General features: G+C 48.5%; 1 protein-coding gene across 10 annotated transcripts in view; it reads right to left on the bottom strand.

Annotated features, from left to right (window-relative positions):
* Positions 1-6811: 6811 nt before the first annotated feature.
* ST6GAL1 (ST6 beta-galactoside alpha-2,6-sialyltransferase 1) overlaps positions 6812-17471 on the bottom strand; it is a 47932-nt gene continuing 37272 nt past the window's right edge. For 9 of the 10 annotated variants that reach the window (XM_055723340.1, XM_055723338.1, XM_027808977.2 and 6 more), the window contains 4 exons: positions 17178-17275; positions 11929-12030; positions 10586-10760; positions 6812-8331 (listed from right to left, as the gene is read on the bottom strand). In XM_055723340.1, the coding sequence (XP_055579315.1) occupies positions 8090-8331; positions 10586-10760; positions 11929-12030; positions 17178-17275 (617 nt within the window). In that variant the 3' untranslated portion in view covers positions 6812-8089. Of the gene's footprint in view, positions 8332-10585; positions 10761-11928; positions 12031-12196; positions 12430-17177; positions 17276-17471 lie in introns of those variants that run through there. The other variant, XM_014281980.3, reaches the window with a different exon arrangement.

Below are 17471 nucleotides of genomic sequence, written 5' to 3'. Positions count from 1 at the left end.
CTTAGGGTGACAGGGGGCAGTCAGAATGGGAGGGGAAGCAGGGGGCAACACAAGCTTCCTTTTAATATTAGTAGCTTTATAACAGAACTGAAAATGAATTTAACTTAGGCAGTTTCCTCTATTGTCCGTTTTATGTCAAACAGCGATGAAAATAGCTGGTTACTTGACATACCACTTCCTTCTTCACGCAGACCATTTATTTTTTTTCCATCCTCTGCCACACGTGACAATGCTGTATTACAGCACTATCATTCATTTCAGTATTAAATAAAAGCTTAGCATTAAAACAGAGTAAATGAGAATTCCTTCAGGGCACCGCTGTGGGGCACGCAGGCAGGAGGATGTCGGGAGGCAAGAGACTGGCACACAGAGCTGGATGAAACCATCACCATGAAGCCTAGCACACCAAACCCTCACCCCAGACCAGCTTCCAGCTGCAGGTGTCCTTACGTACCCCAGATGCACCCACATTCCCTCGCTCTGCCCTTGTTTGCTTTAAACATCTTGAGAACTGACGTCTGGAGAGACAGCCTTCCCTTTGTGTGGGACACAGCGAGGGAGGACATGGGTTTACTGGGCTGGCACAGAGGGGATGTGCTTGAGTTTCAGGGTCGTGAGAAAAAGACACCCAGAGGCTGGCACTGTTGTAATACAGGTTGCACAGAGCACCCAGCCAGCCGTCCCCACCCAGCACCCGTGCCCCAGAAGAACCTGGGTAGGGTCAATGAGAAGTCAATCCAACAGTGACCGGGTAAGCTTCATTTATGAAGACGTACCTGTTTTGCGGCTTTTTGTTGGCATCCCACACCAGTATCTGCAGTCGGATCATGGCGTGCAAAGCAGCCACTCCTGGCTACAGCTGTCACCTCCACTTGGTGGCAGGACCAAAATGGTTCAGACCAAGAGGCACTGTGCTCAACCCTGGGGCACAGGGACAGCTCAGGATGGAACCTCAGAGGCGATGGGGTGAGGTGCGTGCAAAGACAGCTCAAGCTTCAAAGCTTATTGAGGAAGACTATGAAAGGCTTGAAATCACGGGGCAGAAAAAGCACTCCGCACGCCTGGCACCCCTGGAGCAGCTGTGGACCTGCACAGCTGGACAGCAGCTGAACACACAGGGTACACAGCTTATCCATAGCGCTGCCTCACGCCACTCCAAAGCAGGAATGCCAAATCGCTACTGCCTTGGCCAAGTCACTCACCCATCTTCCTAACCAAACAATGCCTAGAATTTGAATAAGAGACCTCCTACCTCATTTATGCAAATTAGAACTCTTCATCATTAAAAATAAGGAAAGCATTTATCTAAACAGTTGGTCACAATTAGCCTGGGCAGGCTCAATTATCTGCCACGACAGTCCGACTTAGCAAGATTAATTCCTTCTTGTCATAACTGCTTTGAACATCTCAGCCCTAACAGACCAGTAAGTTTTCTTCACCGTTTCGTTAAGTTCTTCAGCTTGAGTCCCAGTTCACCCAGCCCTTACGAAGAGCCTTGAACTGGCAGCTGGGACAGGACAGCACTTTCTAAATTACGTAAAACACTACATTTCCCTACCAACAAATTGCTTTGCAGTTTGACCCAGACACAGAAGGTCCAGCTTTTTTAACTCCTCGCTCAGCCTTCTTCCTCAACTCAATTGCAAATGCCCCCTCACACACATTTTCTTAAGAAATGTGGGCCTTTCATCTATCTTTGATAAACCAAGAAAGAATCAAATAGATAATGTCTATGAAGATACCCAAGGAAAAACCAGGCAACCAAGAGAGGAAACAGATTCTCAGTTCATGAAAACAAGTTACAGCTTCCTTGAACGCAGGATACTCCACTGATTTATCCCAGTTAAAGGTCTGGCTCCATTCCATTTTTGAGAAGTATTTTAAGCAGTATTGCAGCTATTCAGCATTTCTGAATAGGCGTGGAATATTCAGCCAAGCAAAGTTCCTCCTCTGCATACTCGTTAAGGTTTGTGTTTATGTAACACTTCAGACACCATAAATAAGACTGATTCTGTGATATATAAACCACACGTTGAACGTGCAATTCAGTTCTCCTATTTTTATGTTGCTGGACATACCTGCAACTGGCTTTTCACAAATACAACCTATTTTCACACATATTCCTGATTTTATTTTTTTTTTCAGAATGGAAATAAGTGCTACAAATGCTAGTACCACTTCCACCAGCCAGGACCCTGCCTTTTGTTTTAGTTTTTCAATGTCAGAGATTAGTCTTTCAGCATCAGAGAAGGACTCAGACATGGCACATTCTGGCAGGTTAGGTTTACAGAACTGAAGTGGCCCAGGGCACTTCAGCATCACCAGAGCAGCACAAGGTAAGTCAAGGGCTCTGCGTGAATTGCTAAGGCTTGGCATGGGTACCACCACACACCAGGATGCTCTTCTGCAGCAGGATTAGCACAACCTTGGCTGATTTAATCACCTCGTTACAAGGACCCTCCTTCTGAGGTCTGCATTGATACAAGGGGACATGCAGAAAGATTAACACCGCTCCTGACCACATCTGTGGCCCCTGCACTGAAGGGGGTGACTCCCCCCATTCACCCCAATGCCACAAGGCAGGCACAGCCGCGGCGGGGAGGGGACCACCACCGGCACAGTGCAGCCACCCGTCCTTCCCCAACACACCCATTCACACCGCTGAGAAGCGTCACCTTCTCTTTGACGAGCCGACAGCCGTAACCCCAGGAATCCTCCCAAAGCCACCTCCTCAGAGAGGACGTGGAGGCAGCTGCTGCCCTGCTCACGGAGCGACCAGCCCAGACGGAGATGCTGAACGCTCCTGGTGGTCTATTACAGCAAACCACCCTCCGCCACAGGGGCTTCGCAAACCCACACAAGGTTTTACAACTCCTTGAAACTGAAAAGTACGCATCCACACACTAAAATCGTAACTTGATCCGATTGTAACTTTTTCTGACATGCAGAACAGCCACCAGCATCTACTGCAAAGGGGCTGCCCACAGGTTGTAACGGCGTCGGCTTGTGGAAGTGCTTGCTGCTGGATTTGTAAAGGAGGCCAGGGCCAGGCAGGAAAAACACCGCAAGACATTTGCATGAATGGAAATAAAGACATTCAAGCTGGTTTTGCTCCCAGGAGCGCAGCGTTCAGTGCACGCTGACCTTCAAGCCCAGCAGCATGCTCAGCGCTGGCACGGAGGCAGGAAGGCGAGCTCAGGGCGTTTGGGGAAGTATCTGTTTCTGTTTAAGATCTGGTTTCTGCCAGAAGTTACTCACACCAAACCAAACCGCTTTCAGTCGACTCCCTCTGCTCCTCCCCTTCTCTGACTTTCAGATAGTTATTTGGATCAAACTGCACTAGATACGTGCTTTCCCAAACCATTTCCAGGGTCAGTTTTTCCCTGTTCACCTTCCATTCTGCCTTTGCAAGCACCCATGTATCTTCCCAAAACATACCTTGAACGGAGGTGTGGGTGGTTGTTTTTTTCCAAATACTCATTGCTTACATTTTCTTTCCAAATTAGTTTTGTTCATTGTGCATTGAACAGAAATTATGGGTAGAGTGCTAAGCTTCAAGCCTGAGCTGGCTGTCAAAAGATGCAATTGACATGAAATTCTCCCTTCATCACACGTGAAATGGCAAAGATAGCTGTAGGCAAGCAAACAGGCTGACACAAACACCCCAGGGCATCACCTCAGCCTCTCCCAGACACAGGCAGGAGTGCCTGCCCTGCCACTGGACGCAGGCTGCCTGCAGGCAGAGGGATGCCTGCCAGCACACACACTCAGAAAAGCAAATAGGCGAAGGAACGATATACCTGCGAGCTGCAGAGCTCTCCCTGTGGGAGCAGTGGGACTGTGGCCCGAGAGCCACCCGAGCACAGAGCCAGCATCCTGCAGGATAAAGAGCAGCAGAGGCTGCTTCTCTAGAGGAGGAAGGCAGTTCACAGGACTTGGATGAAACAGGGAGTGTGAAAGCTGGCCCATACAAGGGCTCCTTCCTTTTTCAGTGGAGATAGCATGAGGCTGCTGAGTTTGCAACCCTCTAACACAATCCCCCCAAAAGGATCCCTCCACACCCAGCTCCAGAACAGCAGGCAAGCTGTGCATGACCTGAGCTGTGCATTACCACTGCCAGGAGATGCCAGATCTCCGTCACGTTATCAGGGTGACTAGTCCCAGTCTTTCATACTGAACCCATTTTCCATACCTTTCACAAGACAAGGCTGCCGAGCAGCTCACCGAATTTAGCACAAAAAGAGAAGCTACTTGCTTGCAGAGCAGAGAGGGCTACATACCAGTCTTCCTTCATCCGTGTTTTAAAAACCAGCACATCCTCTTCCTTGCAAGTTCTGCCTTCAGGAAACAGTCCTGACCTGTGGCTCCTTCTCACCTCAGGCGAGGCACAAAGCCAGCTGGGTCACAGCTCACTCCCACCATTCCCCAGCGAGCTCATTAGCTCCAGGTGATGCTGTGCTGAGTACGATGGCTGCAGGCAGCTTCTCTTCTCAGGACACCCAATAACACGCCCAAACCCCCACCACAAGCTCTTTCCCACCTTCCCCTATAAATGCACCAGGGAATTTCCATGACATATGGTTTCTGAAGCATTTCCTAGGAGCTAAGATACATATATGGCCATGCACACAAATTATCTGTGCCAAGATGAAGCTTGATGCTTCTGCACTGTGCCTTGTATTGTCACCTGAAGCATGTGAACGTGCTCCCCTGCCAGGCTGGTACAATTCACAATTGAAAAGAAATATCCACAGTGCTGAGCAAGAGCATCAGACTTCGTGGTACACAACAGAGAAGACTAAGCCACCAGTCTTGTACCCATACCTTCAGCTGGGTGCGTGCACAGAGAACAAAAGGAATACGTGGCTGGGGTGGCTCGTCCTTCTCTCCAGGAAGTGCCAGCATGGATTTCTTTGGGGTTTTTTATACTAGTGTCTTGTCAGATCTAGCTCCCACCCAACCACTCTATTCTTTCTGGGGAGGTGAGGAAGGGTGTGTTGACTCAGGTGCATACCATTTGGATTTCTGGATCTTTTTTTTTTTTTTTTTTCTTCAGTGAAAGCCAAACAACCAACCCACAGGCCATCTTGTCAGCCCAGACAATGAAAGCTCTCCTTCAAAGACAATGAAGTCCAACATTCCTCTGCCAGTAACATACTGTCATGGCTTCTGCGTTGCCCAGATATTTCCTCATCCAACCATGAGGCCCTGACAGCTGCGCTTCCCTCCTTGGGGCTCTGATCTTACCAGACCCCCCTCCACACCCCCGCCCCTGGCTCTCCAGTACACCTGAAGGCAAAGAGGAAGGAATGGTTTCCAGCTGGAAAGCAGAACAATCTTTGCCCCATATTGCATGTTAAAACATTTAAGACCAGGCTCTTTTGTAAGACGGGTATATTCATAGCGTGGAGAAAACCCCTTTCACTTCCTTAACATCACAAATCGGTCTCTACTGCCTTCTCTAAATAACCTATAATATTTTATTGCCACAAGTCCTATCAAAGGTTGCTATTTCCTCCAGAAACTCTCTCTGGTTTTGCAATTCTAGGTCTTTAAAAAGCTATTTTTACAATCTGGATCAGCTAGGCTTTCAAAATGGCAAGACAGGACCAGTATGTGCTCCCAAGAGCCCACACTTAGAAACGAGGTACCCTGACAGCCTATCGACCAGTCCACTGTCATACTAAAATACACTTTTTGCCAATTAACCAGCACAGCTGCAGAAATAGGTGGAATACTGGATAATGCAAAGGTTGAACTTGAAGTGAAGACAATTCAGGACTGTGTCTCTCCGAAATGAAGCTAAAATTGCCATCCCTTTCAGCACTTCAAAGACCAGAGCTTCTGCAATGCTGTAAGTTAGTTTATACTGCAGGGAGGAGCTATGAAGTTACAGCTAAGGAAGAGTCTTTCTAACCAATAAACAGAAATATCTCTCCTTTTGATTGTGGTGGTCTTTCCTACATCAAAACCTAAAATAACCCCTTCCTTCTCCTCCTCCCCAGACTTGCTGACCTTGCCCCACACCCTTCCCATACCATTACGGAACATCTTTCCCAGCATCTGGCCCTTCAGTGGCTCACTGTAAAGGGCGGTGTTGCCCTCTTCCTGCTTTCCACATGGGTAGAAAGCCGTTCATACTCTGGGAACAGCAACTGCAGGAGGGATAAGGCTTTTGTTACAGTCTAGCTATTACTGCCCACTAACTTAAACTTGGCTCTTCCAAACACCAGACTTGTCATCACTTGTGATGTATATTAGATTTGGATCTATGCAGCCAAGGAGGAAAAAAAAAAAAAGAGAGTTAACACTGGCCTATTTTAAGCTCTGTCATAATTCCTGTCATGTAAGACTCTCTTTAGATTGCAAATGGATCACACGTTGGATCTAGCTAAAACTGTTAGCATACTGTTTGAAATTCCATGCCCAGTGCAACACTATTGCCCACATGTAACCGAGGGCTCTGAAAGACCCTGGGGAGCCCGTCTGACATCTTCTTCTTGCAGGAGCGCTGCAGAATACAAACACAAATCACAAATACAATTGCAGAATACACACTGCAAATACAATTCATTAACACTGACAGATCCAATCCATCCCAACAGACGGGCGTGCAGAAAGCCAGCCTGAGAGCTGAGAACAGCCCTGCAGCGGCCCCCTCACCCAGATGGGACAAGAGTGGTGGGCTCAGTGAAACCAGCTGGTGAGCAGCTCCCTCCCACCTCTGCCTGCGCTGATGCAAGGCTGGTACAAGTCCGCAGGGTCACCGAGCAACATTTATACCGCTTTCACCAAGGCAAGAACAGGCCAATGACTTCACAGGATTTATTCAAAACAGGAGAAGAAAAAGCTTTCTTTACAGACATCATGAAACACATCAGTACAGAAGAGGACAGGGAAGGTGTTCTCACCAACACACAGAGGCTGCAGAGCTGCTACTACCACCATGCTGCCACGGGGGAGTCCCCGAGCAGAAAGAAGGTGCCTCCTCAATTCCGTCTGCGTTTGAGTACAAGAAGCAGAGCATGCTCTCCCTCCCCACCGCTCCTGAAGCACGGAAGCAATGCGTCTGCCCCCCACCTGTTCAGAAAAAGCACACAGCAGCTGAGAGATCACCTCAGGTAGCTGGCGGAGAAGCGGAACTCATCTAGCAGCAGCTATGTGGTATTTCTGTTACTGGAGATGAGCCTGCAAGTAATTTGCCAACAGTTGCAAAAGTAGATCAGCAGAGAGCTGGAAAGAGGTACCGACTTCCAGTGAGTACTCCCAAACGGGAGCATTTGTGTCTCAGAGCATCTTCCCCAAAACATTTTTGAAATAAGGCTTCTTCTGTACCAAGCACAGCACTGTACTGTAGAAGTAAATGTTCACTAAAATTTATTTTAAGCTATTAAAAAAACCAGAAAAAGGTAAAAAGATTAAAAAGTCTTGCAAGAATCACCAAGTTGTGAGTTGCCTCCCTCTTCCTTTGCCAAAAATACCATCTGAATGGTTTCAAAAGTCTTACAATTTATACAATAACCATGGCAACTTCCTTTCAAAGTGTTTATAAAATCAAATATTGTAGACTAGGAGTTTAGCTTATCAGTACACAGCTTCGACTGTTTCCATAAATCAGCCCTGGTCCAAAGAGCTCCTAGGACTATGGGAACAAGTTTTAAATTATTTTTCCAGTTTCTCAATGGACCAGGTTCTCGGCTGTCATAACCCCTCTGAAGCAAACCCAACAGTATTTGGCATTCGATCGTGACTCATGCAATCTCTGCTCAGAAAGCATCTCCTGCATCTCCCATACACTATCACCAGCTGAGATGAAGACAGAGATATCCACCTGCTGCACGAGCCTGGCTCCAGCGGGAGTAAATTTATTGCAGTGGCTCATGCAGATACCGCGTGGACGTACCGCACTGTATTAACGCTGCCTTACAGGTGGGAGAAGTTAGGCAATCAAGTCTTAAGAGCAAGTGCTGCAAGATGAAGAGCTATCAAAACATGCCAGTGCTTAGACCTAACAAATCTGACAACCCTGATTTAAAAAGTGCTTTGACGGTCAAGAAAAAAATCCCTAAACACGCTAAAAACTGGTCCGCTAGCAATGCACCTTTCGGAAGCCGGGCAAAGTAACTTTCCCGTGAGTATAGATGTCCTCATCTGTGCCCTGGTTTATATGTTTCACCAAGTTTTTCTCAAACAGGAGGGGGTGGTAAGCTCCCATGGTACACGCACGGTCGTGAAACTTCTGGTAATAGTGGCAAATGTCCGTCTGCCGTTTGGAAGGGAGAAATTCGTACACGTCCACCTCATCGCAGAGCGTCATCATGATCACGATGCCTAGGGAGGGAAAAAAACCAGAGCACCGATGAAACATTCCAGCGAGACGGGTGGTCAGCAAGGAGCAGCCAGCTCCAAGGGAAAGGGTTTCCTGGCTGAATATTTAGACGAGGCAGGGAGAAAACACGCCTGGCCAGATGGGGCTGTGTTCTGAAGCCCTTTCTTGCACAAGGTATGATTGACTGGATCACAGCAGGCTGTTTGCAGTGACAGCCATGTCGAATGGCCAGTTTCTAGGAGTGCCACCATTCTCCACAACCTTTGTGGAAACGTAGGTGTCTGCCAACGTGCATTGCAAGTACTGCTCCCTACAGCTACCTGACAGGGGCTGCGGGGAAGGGGGGTCGGGCTCTGCTCCCAGATGAGAAGCAACAGGACAAGAGGAAACAGCCTCAGGTTGCACCAGGGGAGGTTTAGATTGGGGATTAGGAAAACTTTTTTCGCTAAAAGGGTGGTCAAGCACTGGAACAGGCTGCCCAAGGAGGTGGTGGAGTTGCCATCCCTGGAGGTGTTTAAAAAAACATGTAGGTGCCGTTCTTAGGGACATGGTGTAGTGGTTGCTCAGCAGCCCTGGCTTAGCAGCTGGACTTGATGATCTCAGAGGTCATTACCAACCTCTGTGTTCTATGATCCAGGTGATCCAAGCAGCCCATCTCAAACCTGCTCGGGTAAGCAGCGATGAGACCTTGCCCCTCTCCCCCACTGCCCCTGGGGGTGCCGGGGGTATGGAGGCCCACCCCCACCCCCACCGCCCTGCAGCAGAGTGGTGCTGCCCTCCTGTGTCCCGACATGAGGGACACGAACACCAGGGGACACAATGGCCAGTGCCGGGCACAGACCACCCTTCTGGCCAGATCAGAAGCCACAGGGTATTGGCTACTTTTCTTTTAGTGCAAGAAATAGCAAAAATATACTAGGGAAAGGTATAACAGCACCAAAAACTCATGCAGTACCTGAGACATGAGGGACTGTGACATGATGAACACAGTTTGCAAAACATTAGAAGAACCCGTCCATGAAACCACTTGTTTAACTAAGGTGCATTCTAAACACATTTCCATCCACCTTTTCGAATGACAGTTTCCATTCGTGTTTAGGCCTTCCAGGAAACCCAGAGCTGCCAGCTGGAACGCGTCAGTGCCCCTGAGCCTGGCAAGGTGGCTTGTTTTACAAAGCATGTAACATGGCCCAAAGTTAAGTGACAGAGGAATTTGCTGTCTGACACAGCCCGGCGCCTGCCTTCAAGCCCCCAGCTCCAGTGAACAGCGATTTTGCTGCTGAAGTCATCGACTATGCTGTTACACAGCTGTTCTGCACATATATACCAGCAGTGATGCCATAGGTGCTAGGTGAGAGCAAGGTTCTGGAAGAAAACTAGACACCCAACCAGCAGAAATAAGAAGTGGCTCTGTTTACACGGAGGTAGAAGGGTGCCTGTGTCCCAGCAGCGATGGGAGCAGAGGAGGGGCTGAAGCACAGCAAGCTGGACATCCATGTGGCAAAGATGACCACACGTCTAACGCTGTGATTTCAAATACATGTGAACTTCCCAAGAAGTTCACTCCCTTTTATTCAGCTGGTCATGAGATCTGCTCTCCAGTAAGAAGGAAAAGCTTTGCAACAGCAGAATGTAAAACGAGCCTCTTCGCCAGCAGGCTGGATTTAGCATGCTGACAAACAAGACGTGAGCATGCTGAATAAGGAGTAATATCACTGAACTTTTCAAGGCAACTAATGAGTCTGACCAGCCCCAGCCCCCCAGTAAGTCTTTAGCTGTATATATTTTTCCATATATATATATATATATATATACACACACATTTCCATATTTATATATGGAAAGCATAAACAGGCAGGCACTTAGATTTCATCTGCAGTAACCAGATTTATCTGCCTGACAAGCTGTGAGGCTGCAGGAGCTGTACCCTTCCTCTTGCACCCTATGGGAACTGCTTTGGTGCTAGAAGCTAGGAATTCTCGAGACCATCTCAGTGTTGCAATCTGCTCTTCTGTTTTCACATGGAACCAGGCCATGTTTGTAACTGCTGTTTCAGAGCGATGCTGCAAACTGCTTACTTTAACACAACCGAGCTGCTACTTTAAAGACAGGAAGCTTAAATTCTGGCATAAGACAAACACTGTAAAAATAACTCTGATAAGCACCATAAATTTGTAGTTGCCTTTGAAAAAAAAGGCATCCTGGGGAGTTCCTGCCTGCAAACTGAAAGAGAAGTTCAGAGGGCAATTATCTTACCAAGCATTCCTGATGATGGCGGATTAGGTTGAATATGCTCCAGAGAATTCTCCTGCAGAATATCCCAAAGTTGCCACTGCATTTTTGGATTCAGAATATAGAAAGGCTGCTCTGGATGTGCACTACGGTATGACTTATAGCTTTCAAAAAAGTTGTAGTCTGGTTTTCTGTACCACTGCAAAATGGAAACAAGAAGTCAGATTTTTTACTCCTAGCCCACTGTTTTTACTCCTAGCCCACTGTTTCCTATAACCAACAGGAAACGAGGATGAATGACTTGACTTGGTGCACAGAGCAAGGAAAACCCAGATCTCAGTGAAGGACCATTAAATGAAATCAGCATCTTGCATAATTTCATTCTGCACCTCCCAAGAGCAGATGACATTGAGAGCTCAGTCTTAAACATTACAGGCCCTGAACCCTCTCCACGCTGGAGAGGAGCATCCAGTTCTGCAGGCACTGCCTCCCAAACCAGGCTGAACTGATTTGCATCCTAAAGCTTTCCCTTCCAGTAAAAACACTTAGGAATGGTTTATGTTTTCTTAAAATTATTTTGAAGTTTTTTTTCCCATGCTAAGAATATCCCATCCTGGTTTTACTGACTCTTGAACACGCTGTACATACACCCTCATGTCTCCTGGAGGTGTGGGACAAAACACAAAAATAAACATCAGTGAGAAAATAGGAAATGCAGCCCAGAGAAAGGAATGCAAAGACCTCTCAGTTACAGGCAGAGCTTAAAATAAAAGCTAAGAATGGACTATTCACTTCTACCTGCTTTCACCCTGCGCTTCCAAAGCTCATCACCCATCAAATAACACTCTTTTGTACTCAGAATGAAAAGAGAATGCTAGAAGGACTGCAACACCCACAAGTGAAAGTCTAGCTGATGCGGAGAGGAGACATTTGCTAAGATCTTCAGAGGGTTTCCCAATCCGTTCATAATGCATCAAGTGTATCTCATGTCTGACTGGGGCTTGAAATACGCAAGCATCAACCATCCGCAAATCTTACAGCGACTGTCAGGAAGAGGAGGTCACCCTCTGATGAGATGACAGCTGCTGCAGCCAGCAGTGACCTCCTCACTGCAGCACCAGCCCAGGGGACAGTAAAGGTGGTGACCTGTTACACCTGGTCGGAGGCCCTCACCGGCATCAGGAACAGGCAAGGGTCTGCCTAGGAGCACCCGCGCACAGGATACTCTCAGAAGCACGTACAGATACATCCATGATATCAAAGAAAAATGGCCTTAAAGATGAGTGATTGCCCGCATTAAGAGGAAGTGGGCTGACACACTTTGAAGCATATGAATCTGATTTTACTTACAGAAAACTCAGCCTTACCTCATGAATTTCTGCATGATATGGTGCTGGATCCCAGACAATTAAGATTCCAGTGTTATACAGTGCTTCCCTCAGGAACTGCTGCTCCTCAACAGTGACAAGCTTGAATAACAACAAGAAATACAATAACGTACAGCATGCTGTCAGATTTAGCAGGCAGCCAAGCACTAAACCACAGGGGACTACAGCCACAGCCACCGCATGCAGGCAGGGACACGACCCCCAAGTGACGCCCTATCTACCAGCGGAGGATGCAGCGGAGGCTCACAAGGAAAACTGCCGTTGCAAGGCTTCCTCTATCCATCTTCAATAATAAAACAAGGACAGGACCTGCAGAGCGACCCCCTGGTACGTAGGATGCCATCGCCCCAGCTACCAGAAGCATGTGAGAACATTAGTCACTGCCACCAGTCACCAGGACAGTCCAGGAGGAGCCCAACGCAAACACACGGTTGGCTTTATCAAGAAACGTCACTTGATGCAAAAAACATCTGCACGGGGGTGATTTCTCCCGAGCAGCATGGAGTCAGCAGCCAGGGCTCAGCGCCCCGCCGCCCTGCTGCGGGACCACCAGTGCAAAAGGCAGGACAGCACGGCGTGCCCAGCCCCCCCAGAGCCCCCCTCGCCTCCCCAGAGCGGGGGGCTGCAGCTCGGGCAAGGGAGCTCTGCATCTCCTGGGAGCGGCCACGGGAAGGGAAGCACCCCAACAGCAAGGCACGGGGGCTGCAGGCAGCACCAGTGGGGAGAGGCGGCTCCACCAGAGGCTTTCCCAAGTGAACACAACCCAGTGGTTCACACAGAGAGGGTGGCCGCTGCAGCCTGCACACCACCGCCACAGCTTGTGACACCCGAGGGGAACCCAGGTCTGCAGCAAAAAGCAAACAGGCAGGATCACACAAGACAGGGATTGCTCTCCTGTCCTCCCCACCCAAAGGCATAACCACCACAGGGACAGCTTGTAAGCATCTGCTGCAGAAAAGCATGACCATAAAAAGCAGCTCCCATTTGTCTCGATTTTCTCCACGGATCTAGTTAAGAGCTAGCCAATTTATCCTCGAGTATCCCAGCTGCCCCCAGCCTCGCTGGCCATCCCCCCAACCAGAGCACAAGGACACTGGCCAGCCCAGAGGTGAATTATTCCAAAAGCGAGAAGGGTTCCCTCACATCTGTTCTTAACTCCACGGGTTTAGGCTCTGGCTTGGACCATATGTACTGCCTGCTTTCATTTCCTCGGAGGAGCTACGACATCTAGGGCACTTGTTAGCAGGAGCATGCGGTGCTGCAGGTGTGAACTCCAGCCTGAGCTCCAGGATTGCGGCGGCAGGGAGGGGGCACGGCTGCTGGCACCAGCCACCCCTCGCCAGGGACAAGCGGGATGGAGCGCTGCCACGGGACAGGCACAGGGCCTTCATTTTCATTTCAGTGTTTCTATTTAAAGGCTAGAAATCTTTCAGGCACTTTTCTGATGTGAAACACGTGAAAGGAGCTTTGGAGAGAGGCTGTGCATCAGAAAAAGCAAAGGTCAGCCAAGCAAAGCCATGTGAGTTGGCAGAGGCACACAAACCCCTGGAGAGAGCTGTGACAGGCACAGAAGCCACCAAGGGATAAGCAGCCTGGGGGGAGCCCCTCCACAGCCACAAGGAGTTTGCTGTTTCTATCCCTCCCACCCCACGGAGCTGGCTCTTGGCACTACTAATTATCTATCAGTCACTTAACCTGCCTGCTGGAGGAACCTGGCTCCCCAGATCTCACCTACCTGATCTGTCCAGTAGCGACCCAGTCTTTCCAAGCAGCTAAATTCCCTTGAATTGCTACATGACTTCTTTTTCTTGCCCAGCTTTTTCATCCTAATTAGTCAACTGATCTATTGATTTCCTAGTTTATTTGTCCTTTAACCAATTCACTGTTTAGCAAGCATCTTGCTAATACAGCCCCTAACCTCCTGGTATGTTTACTGACCGCATCAAAACAAGTTCCTTCTCTCCGACTACCACAGTCAATGCCCTGGTAATCTAAACACGCTCCCCTTTCCCATCACAATATTACTCTATTCCACCGATGTGCTATCTCCTTTCTCTTCCTCCCTGCAGACTCATTAGTGGCAATAACAGCAAAGGCAGCCAAAGCAGACTGCGCTCTCCGTGACAGCCAGGAGCCAGCCAAGAACTGTAAACAAGGGCTGGGAGGAAGGAGGTACTCTGGTCCTTGGTCAGTTCTCCTAGAAAGGAGCTCTGTCCTACACAATGACATTGGCACTCCCCCTGCACGCTGTTCAGCCCTTATTTTTGCAAGACGTGACTGCTTTCCCAGGGCAAATTGATGCCTTGGGTAAGGCTGCAGGAAAACATGCCATTAAAGGAAGCAATACTGATGACCTAGTGAAGGTTTAAAAAAATAAGCAAGGCAGTGTTAAAAGAATTTCTTTATTGAGAACAACTTCCGAGCCTGGGGACCTACAAGCCTATCCTAGCGAGGATCCCAAATTTCTCCCCTTCCTGCCAGTAGCAATCTATTAATCTTTCCCTGTACACCCACGTACAAGATAGCCCACTCTACTGTTGAAAGCATCCATCCCCAGATATGTGCTAAAGACTGGTCAGCAAATTACAGAAAAATAGCTTAAAATAATTATTAAACAACTTAGGGCCACCGGCCACACATGCCAAAGAGATACTATTCAATACAGACTTGTTTTGGCAGACTAGATTCAGGAGATCCCATTTCCTTCATATTTGGCAAGAGCCAAAATAAGAGCAGCCAAGCCATCATCCCATCCTGGTTCCCAGTGACCACTTCTAACAAAAGAAAAGCCCAACAGACCAAGAACAGATTGCAGCTTGTCCAGTAGCACCTGATGCCTGTGAGAGCTCTGCAAGGCACGGCACAGCTGCTGCAGCACGGAAAAACAACGTGCCATCAGGCAACCCCACCAACAAGAAGGTTCAAATGATGTTGCCGTGGCTAGAACAGCACCATTAAAAGTGCAAATAAAACCACAGAAGAAAACCAGGCTCTCAATCTAGTGATCCCTGAAGATAACAGGGACCACAATTAGAGCTCTTCACCTTAGAAACTCCAAAAGAGAGACTCCTGTGCTATTCACATGAGAGCATCTTTTGCCCTTTCAGCAGCTAGGTCAATGCTGCATTTTGAGTTAACCTGAGGCTCTAAAAGCTCCCAACAATTTTGCTCTCCCTGTAATTGAAGTTTTCTAAGCTGGTGTCTCCTTTCAGAGGGGATGGTGGCAGATGAAAAACATCACCCATGGCTACAGGCTGATCTGCATGGAGAACAGCAGCGCTGTAACAACGTGACGACAACTACACTTGGTCCAAAACAAGAGCATCCACATGGAGAGTTATTACTGCTGTACTACAGCTGTACAATCACAGAGTTAGCCTCCTCCCTGTGCGGGTAACCCTGGTATCACATGGGTCATGTACATGTTTTTGCTGGTAAACGACTTCATATCACAGTAAGTTTGGCAATGAGCACATCCTCCAGAGAAAGTTTTCTTAAGCGATAGCACCTATCTGGCATAGTAAAAATGCATATGGAAGGGACAGATTAAAAAAAACCCAGAGAGGTCAAAGAGGACAGAGGAAAAAAGATGTCAGCAGCCAGATACATCTGCTAAAACCAGACAGGTTCAGAAAGGACAAACTGACCCACATCTGACTGGTGGTTTAACGCAGAGGAACCTAGATGCAGCGAGCAGAGAACAGAGCACAGTAGCAAGGGGACAAGGTGAGACCCAAGAGCAGGAGGAGGTAGAAACAGCATTTGCACAAGAAGCAAGAACATAATTCAAAAGACACACAAAACAAACTAGAGAAACTGGTTACAAGCTAGCTACGTGTCTTGCCTTTGAAGGGGATGGCCAAACTCCTGCTGCTGCTTTGAGAAACTTCAAACCTTGTTACAGGGCAGCATGTATGGACTCCTCACAGAGGAACAGATGAGAAAACTCTGCGCCTGTAAAATCTTAGTTTTGGGGTGAGGAAAGGGAATGGCCTTTTTTGGTTCTGGAGTACAAAAGCTACACTTCAGTCCCCCATCTCTTCTCCGCTCTCCCCCTCAGCCCTGATGTGCCTACAGCCTCCTCCTCCTCTTCCTGGGTGCTCACACCCTGTGCTGCACTGCTGCACCAGGTCTTTCATTCAGCGACTCTTGGCCTATTCAGTATTCTACTGCCCCACTCCATCCCCTCCCCAGCACATGCTGCTGTGATATCCTCTTTTCTTTGCATGTCTGCACTTGAACTCCACCCTGCACTGAGATGGGCAAACACGAAGGGCAACAGCTATGTGGAAGAAGGCACAGTCTCAGACATAGCTAAGGCAGTGATGGTCTCTTCTGCAGGTCTCACTCTGCTCCTGAATGGGTGGCACACTAACCCTGCTAGCATGTTGTTAGACATGGCCCTAACCACCGAGAGTCTGCTTCAAAGCCTACTGAAGTCCAAAGAAATTGAGCAGAAGGACAGCCTCATACCTAGAAAGAGCTCTTGAAGAGTCGGGAAAAATGTAACTCTGTACACAATGCCTTGCATTGAAGGTGCTTTCTGCCGTGCTCTGCAATGAGGTCCTGGACCCTACGGCTCCCCCACCAGAGCCCACACCCCTCCTGGCTGCACACAGGCTACAGCTCTAAAAGTGCCTTCAGCCATTTAACAGCCCTGGTTAACACGTTGTCTACAGTCTGTCATCGCTGGGCAGAAAAGAAGTATTGTTCCTTTATTAAAAGCCAAATAAACTTCCTTCATTCTTCACACCCATCTCTGGGGCACAGCTCATCTCTTGGCACACCCCTGTTTGCTGAGCATTAGCTGAGCCGTGGTGTCGTTCCTGCCTTGTGCTCCCAAAGCACAGCAGCAAGCAAGCAGCCAGCCTTCCTTCTCCAACAAAGACATTTCAAGCCAAGACAAAAATCAGATCACCTTGTGCCCGCTGTACACCGCCAGCAGGCTATGGCAGGTCCGATAGCACATGCTAGTTTAACTGCGGCAACCTCATGACCAACTGTCCCCTCTTACAAGGAAAGACGCTCCCATCCTGCAGCTATCTGCTAAGGACAGGAGAAATCAGATGGAAAGCCCTGTTCTCCCCAACTTCATTTCAAAGACGTCCCAGCAGCAGATGAACCCAGAAGCCCCGCGGATGCTGTTGTTTCAGCCTGCCTCCCAGCTGCCCGGGGTGCAGGGGCAGCACGCAGCTCTGCCACGCTTGGCACGTGTTCGCCAGACCTACCTGGGAGTTCACAAGACGAATTGTGGTCTTTTGCCCCACATCTTCTTGAAAGCCGCTGATAGGAGCCCCGTTGAATCGCAAGACGGCATCGTGGGTGTCTGAAAGCAAAAGGGAGTGAAAGCCTGTGAGCTGACAACTGAGCGATGGAAGAAACGTGTACTAGGTTATTCACTTGCACTTCTATACAAACTGGCTGTTTCTAGCCTTCCATGTAACAGTGAGAAGTACCAAGCCAGATTCTGTGGCAGAAGTTGTTAGTCTAACTTTATGATCAATACATTTTTAAAAATCCAC

Source organism: Falco cherrug, chromosome 11 (genome assembly GCF_023634085.1).
Source record: "Falco cherrug isolate bFalChe1 chromosome 11, bFalChe1.pri, whole genome shotgun sequence".
Classification (NCBI taxonomy): domain Eukaryota; kingdom Metazoa; phylum Chordata; class Aves; order Falconiformes; family Falconidae; genus Falco; species Falco cherrug.
The sequence above is the reverse complement of the archived record's forward strand: the minus strand, read 5'-3'. Positions and strand labels throughout refer to the sequence as shown.